At 40.0% G+C, this 13316-nt stretch overlaps 1 protein-coding gene across 13 annotated transcripts in view; it reads right to left on the minus strand.

Moving 5' to 3' along the window:
* PCNT (pericentrin) overlaps nucleotides 1–13316 on the minus strand; it is a 179211-nt gene that overhangs the window by 55212 nt on the left and 110683 nt on the right. For 10 of the 13 annotated variants that reach the window (XM_075934141.1, XM_075934137.1, XM_075934138.1 and 7 more), the window contains 8 exons: nucleotides 10433–10662; nucleotides 9940–10059; nucleotides 9481–9501; nucleotides 6139–6366; nucleotides 4316–4486; nucleotides 2996–3145; nucleotides 737–907; nucleotides 504–578 (listed from right to left, as the gene is read on the minus strand). In XM_075934141.1, coding sequence (XP_075790256.1) covers nucleotides 504–578; nucleotides 737–907; nucleotides 2996–3145; nucleotides 4316–4486; nucleotides 6139–6366; nucleotides 9481–9501; nucleotides 9940–10059; nucleotides 10433–10662 — 1166 coding nt within the window. The remainder of the gene's footprint in view (nucleotides 1–503; nucleotides 579–736; nucleotides 908–2995; nucleotides 3146–4315; nucleotides 4487–6138; nucleotides 6367–9480; nucleotides 9502–9939; nucleotides 10060–10432; nucleotides 10663–13316) is intronic. The other 3 variants (XM_075934139.1, XM_075934140.1, XM_075934136.1) reach the window with 2 other exon arrangements.

Raw genomic sequence — 13316 nt, forward strand, 5'->3', positions numbered from 1 at the left:
ACAATTACTCTCTACTGCAGGTTTTTCTAGATTATGGAGAAGATGTGGCAAGATGAGGAGTGATCCCTTTTGTTAAGGTTGACATCCACAGGATGGGAGTTTAACCACTAGTCTTGTCCCAGTACAAGTTTTGATGAGCACGTTCATTTCAGGGATGTATTTATCCTTTAAAATAGTGAACTGGTGAAACAATTACAATTGTATTATTTAACCAGTTAACCGTTGGCAGGCTAGTGGATGGCAGCTGGGATTGGGTTCTGCAGGCCCTCCCAGGCCACTCTGGTGTGGCCGGAGTCCTGCCTGTTGCCCCAACATTGAGGCCAAATGCCCACCGGAACCATGTTTCTGCAGTCCCACCTGTCTGCCCAGGCCGCTCCAGCACCGCCAGGGCCCCACCTACCCACCCCGACACAGACACAGCTCCAACACAGCCACGATGCAGCCAAGCCAGCCAGCCCAATGCAGCCAAGGCCACGCCAGTGTAGGGCAGCAGGCTGTCTAACCAGCTCTCCGGTATGTATTCCAGTCAACGTAATGCTTATCAGGTACTTGGGTAGTTGATTTGCAGTATTCACACTCTGGGAGGAAAGGAGTGAGGGAGGTTAGAGCATGAATCAGCGAATTCACCGGGCTCCAAAAGTGCTGGGAGGGAGGGACTGAAGTAGGTAAGTGTGGAGGTCCAGCGCCCCAGAGGCATGAGAGAAGGGGGAAAACAATATCTCCAAAACATTTTCACCTTATTGTCTGTGGCACCATCTAGCTCACGCTGAAGCCTCTCAATCTGCTCATTTAAATGATCAATTTCTTGATTCTTTTCCTCAAGCAAAGCCTGTGGGAACTGCAAAACTGCTGATTCACTATTACCCCATTTCTGACTTTGCATCACGCGGAGCTTTGCTAGGTCCTCCTGATTGAAAACAAGAAACAATGTGAATTATAAAATTACTGTCCTGCTTATAAAGCGATGGCAAAGTGTTGCTGATTTTTTGTCAGTACAGACTGGACCTGCTGGTCTGACACCCTCAGGACCTCATCAGTCCCAAAGGAGGAGTTTGCCAGAGCACAGGGGATCAATTCCAGCCTCTCTCTGGACAGACACTAGTCTCTCCCAGAGTCCATCAGCAGATGTGGCTGCGCTCCCCTCCCCTCCTGTTGGCTGGCGTCTGTCGCAGGCCAGGCTTCTGGGCCCCACAGCCAACCCCAGGCTCCTGTCTCTGCTCTCTGCCACTGGCCTTCTGGGGCTCTCTGGTCCGGCAATATTCAAGTGGGCCACAGATTCCCAGACCGAAGAGGTTCAACCTTTGATTTTTTTTTTTAAGTCCTACATAGTCAAAACAATTAACACTATTAAGCAACTTCTTTTTTTGCCAAACTATTCTGATTACACCCTTACTACTGAAACCGATTTTCTCCAATTTCCCCTCTACGTCTCATCTAGGTTTTTTTTTTTTTTTTTTTAAACTATGACTTCCACTGGATTTTTGAGTCCTGATGTCTAATGATTAAGATGCCAGGATGAATTATCCAGTACCGAGGAAAAATGTTGGACTATAAAATAACTCAATTGACTGCAGATCAGTTCTATAATGTGGCTTATTTATTGACATGGCTGTCAAGGTCAGGAAATGAAAACTCACAGTAAAGCTCTCTTTTAAAAGAACAAAATATGATTTCATCATCCTGGTAAATACTACAGCAGTGTCACAAAACATCAGCATTATAGTTATCATTGATTTGCTGGCAAACCAGAAAAACATATTTAGTGGGGTCCTAAAGGGGTCTGCCTTGTCTCCGGGACTATTAAATATTTATATTAACAACCTAGATAATGGAGCAGAGAGCACATTTACAAACTATGAAATGAAAAATTACAAACTATTGAAAGACCGGGATTAGAATTCAAGTAACCTTGAAAAATAGAGAATTGATCTCAAATCAACAAGATTAAATTCAATAAAGCAAAGTGCCAAGTACTTCATTTAGGAAGGAAAAATCAAATGCATAGCTACAAAATGGGAAATTACTGGCTAGGCACTTAGTCCTGAAGAAAAGGATCTGGGGACTATCATGAATCTCAAACTGAATATGACCTAATAGTATGATACAATTTTGAAAAAAGCAAATATCCTCCTGGTGCATATTAACAGGAGTGTCAGATGCAAGACACAGGATGCACCTGTCCCCCACTCAGCACTGGTGAAGCCTGAGCTGGGGTTTGGTGTCCAATTTTGGGTCCCACACTTTAGAAAGGAGGTGGAGAAATTAGAAGATTTCAGAGAAGACCAACGAAAATTTAGTAAGCCTGGACTATGGAGAAAGGCTGAAAAAATTGGGCATGTTGAGTCTTAGGAAAAGACGACTGCAAGGGATATGATAATCTTCAATTATGTGCAGCTATGAAGAGGATGATGATCAGTTGTTCTCCATGTCCACTGAGAGCAGGACAACTAATAATTAATAAACTAAATCTTCAACAAGGGGGATTAACATAAAATATTATAGAAAATTTCTTAGCTCCAATAGTAGTTAAGTACTGTAATAGGCTACCAAGGGAAGTTGAGGGATCTCCATCATTGGAAGTTGGTAAGAGCAGATTAGACCAACACCTATCAGAGGTTGTCTAGGTATACTCAGTCCAATCCTAGGATAATTTCAATGACTACTGACACAAATTATTACCAGAAACTGATTTCTAACAACGGTGACCAACTATACGAACTCTGCATTTAAAAATTGGCATACCAAAGAACATGACTGTGCAGTGAAAACCTGTGCCCATGCAGAGCTCAGGACAGGATCAGAGTCAGAGTATCAGTACCACCCCCTGAAATCTGTGGACAGTCACTGTGCCTCTCTCAAGGTGCAATCACTTTTCAAATGTTTGTACACTGGAAACCAGTGCTGTCCCAGGGCCCCTGCAAGAAGTGGCTGACAATGGGTAATCTCTAAGGCATAGTTTACTGTAGTTAGAGTAAAGTTAAATGGTTCAACATACCTTCAAATGAGCATTCTCTATTTGAAGCTGGCCACTGCTAGTCGCAAGATTTTTATGTATCTCTAACTGCACGTTCAGCCGCAAGATTTCCTCACTTTTGTTAATCAAGTTCTCTTTCAACTGTTCTAGCTGTTCTAACAAACATACGATCTAAAACACAGAAACACATTATAGGTTCCTTTACTTAAAGATTGATATTTCATATTGCTTTATGCAGAACAAGTAAATATAGCCAATTCCATCGCGACCAAACTATTTAAATAGAACCTAGATAAATATGATATTAGAGACAAAAGGGAGAGGAAGATTCCAGTATCTTAACACCCAGAATGGGATCAAACTTCCAAATTCAGCCTGGAAACTAGCACCATCATTGTATTTATGTCACTTGACCCTCAACTTCATCTTTGCATCTGTAAAATGGTGATTCTTCTACTACATATTTCTCCATGATTAAGAACCTACAAACTTGGCAGGAACCAACATTGAACTCCAAATTTTTCATGTTAGAATGTGCTTCGAAGTAAGGGTTATTCTAAAAAGTCTTATAACTGGTGTCTGGCACATGCGAGAGGCACTTCTTTTGCACAAAAATGCATACACAGTGTGACAGGAATAGTTTATATAATAAAGACTATTTCCCACGTAATGTCATTCCTTAGCACATTGCAGAGCACTTACCATCTTTGAATGTATTTATCCACAGTACCTCAGTTTGGTAGGGAAGCATTATACCCCATGTTTAAAGATGGGGAACGGATGCACAGACACTCATCACTACAGTTATACTTCTCTGGCTTCCAAGCACAGTTTTGGGCACTTTCAGCAATGAATTGTGGAACTGAGAAATGGCAGGAAAAAACCTCAATAGAGGTTTAACTTTGGAGTATCCCTAATAGTGCTTGCTTTCCAAATTAGGCAATATGCAGCCAAACAAAAGTTTAGTCTTTAAAGTGCTACACAGTCCTGTTTTTTATTTCAAACAAAAGTTGGAAGGTGGAAGGAGAGAGTAAAATGTGATCCCACAAAGGATCCATAATTTAGATTATGAGATTGGGCCTAATTATTGGCTCAGTCATCATTAATGATAATTAAAGTCAAGAACCTACAGAAATAGTGAAAGAATAAAAGTGTAAAAATATCCAGTGAGGTACAGTTGATGCAACAATCACGAACTTCCTTATTTTTAATGGATTAAATGCTCAGACATCATTTTACATAAAGGTTTGGAGGGGTTGGGGGGGAGCTGGTGGTGGGGGTTAAGTGATTTGAGTAATCTCAGATTCTAGATTTAACAACAAATGTTTGTTTCAGATTTACCTCTCCTTCCTTCATTTGGAGTGCTTCCTGCTCTACCTGTAACTGTTCCTTTAGTCCATGATCAGGACTGCCTTCCATAGGAACTCTATGCCTGGTTTCATCCAGCTTGGACTGCAGGGCAGAGATCTGGATCAAATTATTGTATTGCTGCTGTTGCAATGCCTCTTTATCCTGCAAAACAAGCGTTTTAGCTTTAAGAATTATTATAATTAATGCACATGAATATGTAGAGAGAACAATCCTGTGAGAAATACTTATAGGTGGTAATTACATCATTCCTTAATCTTCTCTTTGTTGAGTTACATAGATTGAGCTCTTTAAGTCTATCACTGTAATCCTTTAATCATTCTTGTGCCTCTTCCCTTAAGACTTTCCAATCTGACAATACTGGGCACTAGAATCAGATACAGTATTTCAGCAGCAATTGCACCAATGTCAAATACAAAAATAAAATAACTTGTCAACTCCTACTCAAGATTCCCCTGCTAATAGATCCCAGGATTGCATGAGTTCTTCTGGTCTCCGTGTCAAACCAGGAGCTCATGTTCTGCTGATGATCAACCGCAACACCCAATTTTTTTCAATCACAGTTTCCTAAAATTAGAGTCTCCAATCTTCTAAGTATGGCCCATGTTCTTTGATCCTAGACAGACGTACCTATATTTAGTTATACCAGTACCAGGGAACCTCCCCAATGCTCCAGACTGTTTAAAAATTACCCCTAAATGTGTTGTAAGAGCCCAGTAAGCTGTGACAATGTTAGTAATGCTGCTCAATGATATTGCCCTCCCATGACTCGGCAAGTTCCCTGGTTGGGCACCAGTCAGATCCCAGGATGCTGGACTAGAGAGGTTCAACCTGTATTTCATTTATTGTGGGCAGCATTTTTATTCGCAGAGGTGAAGTGGCTTTAAGAAAGGAAAGTTATTTTGCCCAGTGTAGCTGAATTTGAAAGTATAAATGAGACTGTGGGAGAACAAAGTAACATGTGTTGTCAAAAATCTTAAGTGAGTAGCTGAAAAGGTAACACAACAAAGCCTTTTTAATGAAAGTTTTTAATGAAGACTACAGTAGTCTCTTTCCATGCTTTTATTTTCTTGGAATTTTCCTTTTAGCTTTGATCTGGTCCTCTCTCAATCATTCTTTTCCGTCAAAAGCATTTTCATTACATAGTCCAGGTTCAAGAACACCCATGAGGTAAAACTTGTATTCCATATGGTGTATGGGGAACTGAAGAGAAAAAACTTCGGATAGAGGCAATCTATCTCTGGCTTAGCAAACCCCTTCCTCACTGATAGATCTAGCATACCAGAGTCTCAATACACACAGTTCTAAGAAAGGAGTGATATTAGCTTCTTTACATAAATTTGATAAAAACTTGGATAATAAAGGTAACATAAGACGACACTTTTCCTCATCCTGAAAAGCTTCAAGAACCAGAACTGAAAAAAAAACCCTACTCAGATCCCACAAAGGAACAAGCCCAAAAAAATGTGACACACACATATTCATTATATAATACTCGTAATTGATACAAGACAGCTGATAGAAGAGACAAAATGGGTTAGGGAATATCTTTTATTGGACCAATTTCTGTTGGTCAAACAGGTGAGCTACGAACAGAGCTCTTCTTAAGGTCTGATGGAAGAACAGACATTGGGGATCTATATACATTTCTCCCTGGCAACACAAGCCAAGGCAAGGAAGGCATGGCCTGGCATAGCTGGAGTAGTTAAAAAGACCATAAGGAATTGATAGCTACAACCCCTAAATTACCCTCCACTCATACACTCCACTTTAAAAATAAATTGAAAAAGGATTACTTGTGTTAATTCAGTTTCCATTTTCTTCATTTTTTGCATTTCTTGTTCCAAACGGCTGACAGTCTTTGAGGCCTCAGTATTGGTACGCTCCAGCTCTCTAATCCGCTCTTCTAGCTCCTTTATTTCTTGATCTCGAAATGTAGCTTCTCGGTATTTCTGCTCCTTTTCTAATAACAGCTTATCATAATCATCCGTTTTCTCTTTTATTTCTGCTTGCAAAGACTCTATCTACACAGCAAAACAAAGATATTATATAGATGCAACAAATATAAGAGCCATTAAATCTTTCTACAGAAAGGAAATATTCATTCTGTGGCTAATCCTAAAAATAAATTATTTGCAGCCCCAGAATTTCACATTAGTCACCACTAGTTATCAGACACCAACTGGAAATAGAATTAAGATTAAAAAGAACCACCTGTAAAACATACTCTCAGAAGATGGTACCTGTTAAAAAGCCATATGTTTGCTGTAAATATTAAACAAAACAACAGTACATTAATGTAACAAAAGCTCCTGGAAATAGAAGTACTATGAATCTGTTAAAAATAACAATTTTTTTGGTTTTTGGCTGAATGGACCCCACCAGGATTTCATTTTTGTTTATCTCCTTCCTATTCCATAAGCTATTACTCAAGAATCAATCATAACTTAAGTCTATTTTAATATCACAGAAAAGCTTTGGAATACCATCTGCATAAAAGAGCAACACTTTCCCTAACACTGATTATTTCACAACATTTTGGTCAAAATGATTTGCTTAATTCATCAAGACACAAGAGGTTAGGACAGAAGTCTCCAAACAAGGGGTGTACCGCTACGGAAGAACAGATGAATATTCAGGACGCCTAGACCAGCTCCCTCGGGGGGAAGGGAGGGAGCCCACTCTGCAAACCCAGCCTCAGCCCCCTTATTCCAGTCCATGTCCTCCTCCTTCCCTCCAAAGCTGCAGCCCCTCACCTGGTCTCTGCTCCAGATGGGACAAGGATGGGACAAGGATGGAGGCAAAGGCAACATGTGATTGTTTTTGGGGCGCCTTGGTTAGGAAACCTCTATTTCTGAGACACATTCTTCTACTATAATTTGTTAAAATGCCGTGATCCAGTAACTCCACTGTTATGATGCTGGCAGGAAGGAAACAAACACTTCCACAACCTTCCCCAAGCCCGGAGATGGTGGCACTGCTCACCAACTGGCTATTCCCCCGACCAAAAAAATAGCCTTATTACATATTCCCCAATTATAGCAGTTGAGCAAGTGCACAAATGTGGATCCCTTACAGTGATTATGTTCAGAGAACAGGAACTTCAGGCGATTGTACTGTAGAGGAATTGTCAGCCAGTCACAGCGCACGTGTGCTATACACAGTCCTCCAGCCACATGTTCACTTCCAAGTGACTGCATAACTACTACCTAGATCTGGGGTGGGCAAAAAAAGGGCCTCCACAGGCCAGATCCGGCCTGCCAAGTGGGTTGATCTGCCACTCCCTTGTCCCCAAGCCAATCAGGACCTGGGGGTGGGGGGAGCAAGCGAAACTTCCTCCCGCTCTGCGAGGAGCACACAGCACTTTGAAGTGCCGCGTGCACCTCACAGGGAGGAGTAAGGTGGGAGGAGGCGTCAGGCGCTCCCCATGCCCACAGGCCAATCAAGGCATGGGGGCAGGGGAACTGCGCAAAACTTCCTTTGCCCTGCCCCGGTGCTGTGAGGAACACTCGGCACATCAAAGCGCCACATGCTCCTTGCAGGGTAGGAGGCGGCTTTGAGCGCTCCCCCACCTCCAGGCCGATTGGCCTGGGGACAGGGGAGCACCCAAAGCCTTCTCCCGCCCTACCCCCACCCTGGGAGGAGCACACGGCAGGGCACAGTGGGGGTGCCAAGTGGGAAGGGGCAAAGGGGCTCCCCCATCCACCCTCAAACCAATCATGGTCTGTGGGTGGGGTAGCCCGGAAGCATACTGGCCCCGCCTTTTCTGGTTTAGGCCCAGACCCTTCCAGGTGGCCCGGGAATACTTCAAAACTTTTTGAAGTGGCCCTTGGCCAAAAATTATTGCCCACCCCTGACCTAGGTCCTTGCTCTTCGATCTGGTATTGATCACAAAACTCACTTCAGATTATCCACAAATATTGCCCGTTTCAAGTGCTCACCGTCTCCCATACCTTTCGCATTCATCCCTGATGTTCTTCCTCAGGAATCCAAAACTAATCCAATACACAGTAAACATTTTTTTTTTATTTAGGTTGCAAATGTTCAGAACAGCAAATAACCTAATTTTTAAAAGTCTCATTATTTCCTCATCGCTACATGTGCTGTTTTATTAGTGAGTAAAATGCTGTTCAAAAACTCAGTGTAACTGCTTTGATTGTAAACAAGGATATTTTTCAACTGCTACTAGAATGCTTGTCATTTTGCCTGCGCTTATTTTTATAATCTTATGATTACCAGAGACTTAAGTAGAGAACAGACCAGAAACATGTCTTTGAAGGAGGGAAATCAAACCCACACAAAAATAGCTTAAGATAAATAAGCTACTTGACATGCAAACCTTAAATACAGATAAAGATATAACTTAAGCTCATCTTAAACTTTTCTCTACCCTTTGCTGAAATATGTTTACAAAAGAGTTTCTCTCTCTGTTGGCAAGATTTTCTAAATATAAAAATGTATCATATTTGTGTCTTACATATTATGCTCAGGTAAAGGGAAAATGAAACAGCTACAACTCCTAAGACGATAAACAGGAAGTCAAGCTACCTTAAGCTTTTGGATACTATACACTGATGTTGACAAATTATTTGTGAGTTTGTCTTGAAAAATCCACTTGCCTGAGAACGTGTTTATAAGGAGTTTATTTTTCTACCATGTAACATTTAAAGGGTTAGAATTCTATAGACTTAATACAAATGAAGAGTTAGAAATGAAGTTGGTAACATCACAACCATATAAACACAAAACATGTGAAGACTGAAGACATGAATAGCCCATACAGGTGAGGCATAGGTGATAATGATTCCATGCTGCTTATTTCCCAAAAGTTGAAGTTTTCTATTCACAGTGGGTATTAGAAGAAAAAAAAGATTTACAAGAGCAATTACATGAGGATGCATTTGGTCAAAGCAAGCCAGAAAAGCAAAGTAGATAGAAATAGGAAGTTAAATAAAAAGCATTTTTCCAGATTAAGAGTTGGACAAAATTAATTATGAACCCCTACATTTAATCAAGCTGAAGCCTTATGAGGACTAGACATTCATGGAAGGTAAAAAAGCAAAGCAGAGCTGATTAAACACAAGAAATTGAGGGAGAAGAGAGAAATTACATGAGGATACTCATGCTATTTTCCATACCTGCAGAGTCAATTCAAAGATCTGTAATGTTCATTTATGTGAGAGAAAAAAAAAAACACAGAAACAAAAATTAAATTCTTTAATTAATAAGCATCTGAAAAAAATTCAGATGCCAGTATTTTAAATGTCAGGATTTTGCTCTCTCTAAATCAAACCAACCTGATATGCTGGCAACGCTTTACTGTAATACACTAAAACATACTATTTCTTGCAACCTTACTAACAAAACCAAAATTAAAATATATGCCAAGACTCATGGTAGCAAAATACTATTTCAGTCAAAGTCGATTAATTCAATACTCTGGATTTCTTCTAATACTTGAGTACATGATTGTATAAAATGTGATATTCAACAATGAAACCCACAGATTGCCACAAATAGATTTACATTTGGATATTTACTACATAAATACAATAAACTAAAATATACACAGTCACTACATGTGGTTTTACACCTACCCCATATTGTCTGGGTTCTCCTGAAGTTTGAGATTTTCCTGACAGTTTTAACTGCTCTTCTAGTTTCTGAATTTCTTGCTGAAACTCATCACGTTCATGTTCTCGCTCTATAGCTTGCTCCTATTGACAAAGTAAGGTGAACAATTTTTTCCTTTTTATTATGAGGAACGTGATATTTGCATTTACCTTTTCTAGAACTTCCCTTTGCATGGCAGTTCTAGAAGCCAGGTACAGACTTATAGGACAGTAGGAAATAATTATTTCAATTTTCTGAACAAATGAGCACTAGAAACTTGCAAAGAAAAAACTACTCTAGATACTCCTTTACATCAGGAAACTTTTTAAAATGATCATCCATCCTTGGTTTTACAAGGAGAAACACAAAGGTTTTATTTCTGATAAAACCAAAACTATCCTGGAAGACTGGTCACAAAATAGGAGGAAGTGTTTTTCCTCTCAAAAGCTGCAGGAATTTGGTGTTGAGCTTGCTTACATTCATGAACTGACGTTGATTTCTAAGCTGTTTTTCAAGAACTTGAATTTGCTGCCTTAGATCAGTAACCTCCAATGACTTCTTTGCCAACATCTGATTTTGATGCATCTGTTCTTCGAGTTCCACTTCCAAAACCTTCATTTGAGAGCGCAAGCTAGAATGGTCTTTCTCTGCCTGGCACTGCAGTTCTAATTTCTCTTTAGCTAAAAATTCTACTTCTTTTAGTAAACCTAAAAACACACAGAAGCATAACAGAATATATCAGTCCAGAAATATGCAAATCAAGTGATGTTTAAAATAGATTATATGCATATAATACACACACAGCTGCAACATGCATCAGCTCCAAAGGGGAAATTTCAAATAGGTAAAGGAGACACACCAAACTACCCCACTGTGTCTTTGAAAAGCTATGAGGGCATGTGAAGTGAGGTAAGTGCGATTGGATGCAGACAAATCAGAAGTGCTGCTATGGTTCAATCAGTACACCCTATAACTTCTAGGTATGAAAGAGCAGTTAACAGACCTACCATATCCTGGGAGATCATCTAGGTTATGGCAATCTTGTGACCCCACTCAAATGAAGAAAAGCCACTTATGTGGCCCATTCACTAGGCTAGGTTGCCCCTTGCTGGAATATTCTATATGAAGGATCCAAACTAAGATCCCAATATAAAGGCGTTTTGAAAACATCAAATTAATTCTAACACTTACCTGGTTAAAAGTAACAAGAACATACAGATGGAAGTTAGAAGATCTAACTTTTAAATGTATGATGCTTAAAGGAGGATGGTGAAAGAACTATTATTATGCCTTAAAATGTGCAATTTGTATCATCATTATTCATGGAAAAAGCTTTTCATTACCAACATTTAGAAATTCATTGAGGCAAGAGTGTTCAGAAGACAGTGTTTTGTCAGACTCTTTCAGCTGTTTTCAGATTGTAAGTTCCCACAATAACAGTTGTGAAATAGAATTAAACGAATAGCAGGCAAATTTTCAGTCATCAAATATCAGATTCATACTTCTCAAGGAAGAGTTTGAAAAAAATGCGTTTAACACTAGGGATATGAAAGTTTAACCAGTAAGCATTACCCTTAGCAGGCGATGCTTATTGGTTCCAATTAACTGGTGGGGCAGGAGCAACCTGTCATATGCAGAGGATGCTCCAGCTTCGCAAGGCCTGCTGCAAACAGGGCCGCTCCAACTTGGCTGGAGCAGCCTGTCTGCGGCAGGGGGATGCCCCTCCAGCCCAGCCAGGATGGAGAATGCCCCCACCCCTCGCCTGTTCCTCTTCAGCTGGGTTACTGACTAAACATGATGTTTATCTGGCTAAACAATTCAACTGGATTTTACATCCCTGAGTAACACAACCAAATTGTAAGCAACAATGGAAAATTAACTATATATTTCAACTGATGACTAGGTGAGATTTCAATGATGTTTCATTAGCAAGTTTATTTGCAGACTTCTTGGCTCATCCAAAAATAAGAATAAAAAGCATTTAAGTTAAATCTAGTATGATTTTATCCATATACCCGGCACTACAGACAATTAACTCCAAACAAGAGGAACAGTACTATTTTGAAGTTTTTAAAAATTAATGTGTTAAATTAGAAAAAAAAATTATGAGAAACATTTATACTCCTAGTATAATTAACTTGTTAGAACTTTAACTGTTAACTTCTACAATAGCTAACTAGATGGAGAATCTCAAAACACAGTTCTCTTTACACATCTTAGCCATACTCTCAATCATTCAACAAGGTGAGATTTAAGGACCAAGTCCTATCAGGCAAGTGAGAGTAAGTCAAGACTGCAAACAACTAAGATTAAAAAATAAAAGTCCAGCAGCAGAGAGTCTCGGTGCTTAGGTTAACATGGTATATGCTAAAAATCGCTATGTGAAGGCTCCTGCTCAGAGCTCTGAAACTTGGTATGGAAGGTGGGCTTTAGAGGCAAGGGGAAACCCTACACAGCTACTTTTAGCACCACAGTGCAAACCCACATCTGTAGACCTAGTCTCGGAGATCCACTGCTACCAGGTTTTTCACTGCAGTGCAGATTAATCCAAAGTGCAGCAGCATTTGAGTGAGAGCTGAAGACACATATGGGAGCTGGGCGAACAAAAGGAATAAAGCTGCAGCAGTTGAAGAGGCAGCTCAACACTGCCCTCTCCCTATACCTTGGACTGTGATCTGGCCAGTTCATCCTACCTCAGTCCTCCCAGCTCATGTTCTTCCCTCACAAGGCTAGCATGCACAAGTATCCACAGCAATACTTGTGGGGTTTCTCAAAAGATAAGCATTTCTCCTCTTCGTTTATTATATGTGTACTGCACACACAAACATGTATTAAAAGAGTTATGGCTACATTTTCTAGCGAGCTCAAAATTTCTCATTTGTATATTAAAGCAAAACATTTGTTTGCGTCTATTTTAGCATTAGACTTCCAATAGTCATTTAAAACCACTAATCTCTCATTATTTCTATTCATTCCTTCTTCTAAGAGTCCTGTTCTCTTTCCTATCATTCCCACCATTTCCTTTCAAATTCATTTTTTGCTCCTCTATCAATTTCCACTGAATTTGTCCTTCCCTTTAGTCCATTCTTACCTTTCTCCTCTCCTCCTTTTCAGTGTTATTCTAGCTCCATTCTCCTCCCACAGTCCTCCTTCCAGTTCCTTCAGCTCTCTTTCACTTACCATCCATAGATTCTGCACTTGGAATCGCAACTTTTTTTAAATACACTTACCCTCTAGGAAATCAGTGCCAACACTATTAAAATCTCCAACCATATCCAGTATGTAAAACATTTTTGTCTATTCAAAAACAACAATTTTGGTTGCTTATGATTACACTGCAGAATTTAAGACTGACATCAGC

This window comes from Pelodiscus sinensis, chromosome 7, assembly GCF_049634645.1.
Source record: "Pelodiscus sinensis isolate JC-2024 chromosome 7, ASM4963464v1, whole genome shotgun sequence".
NCBI classification, from domain to species: Eukaryota; Metazoa; Chordata; order Testudines; family Trionychidae; genus Pelodiscus; species Pelodiscus sinensis.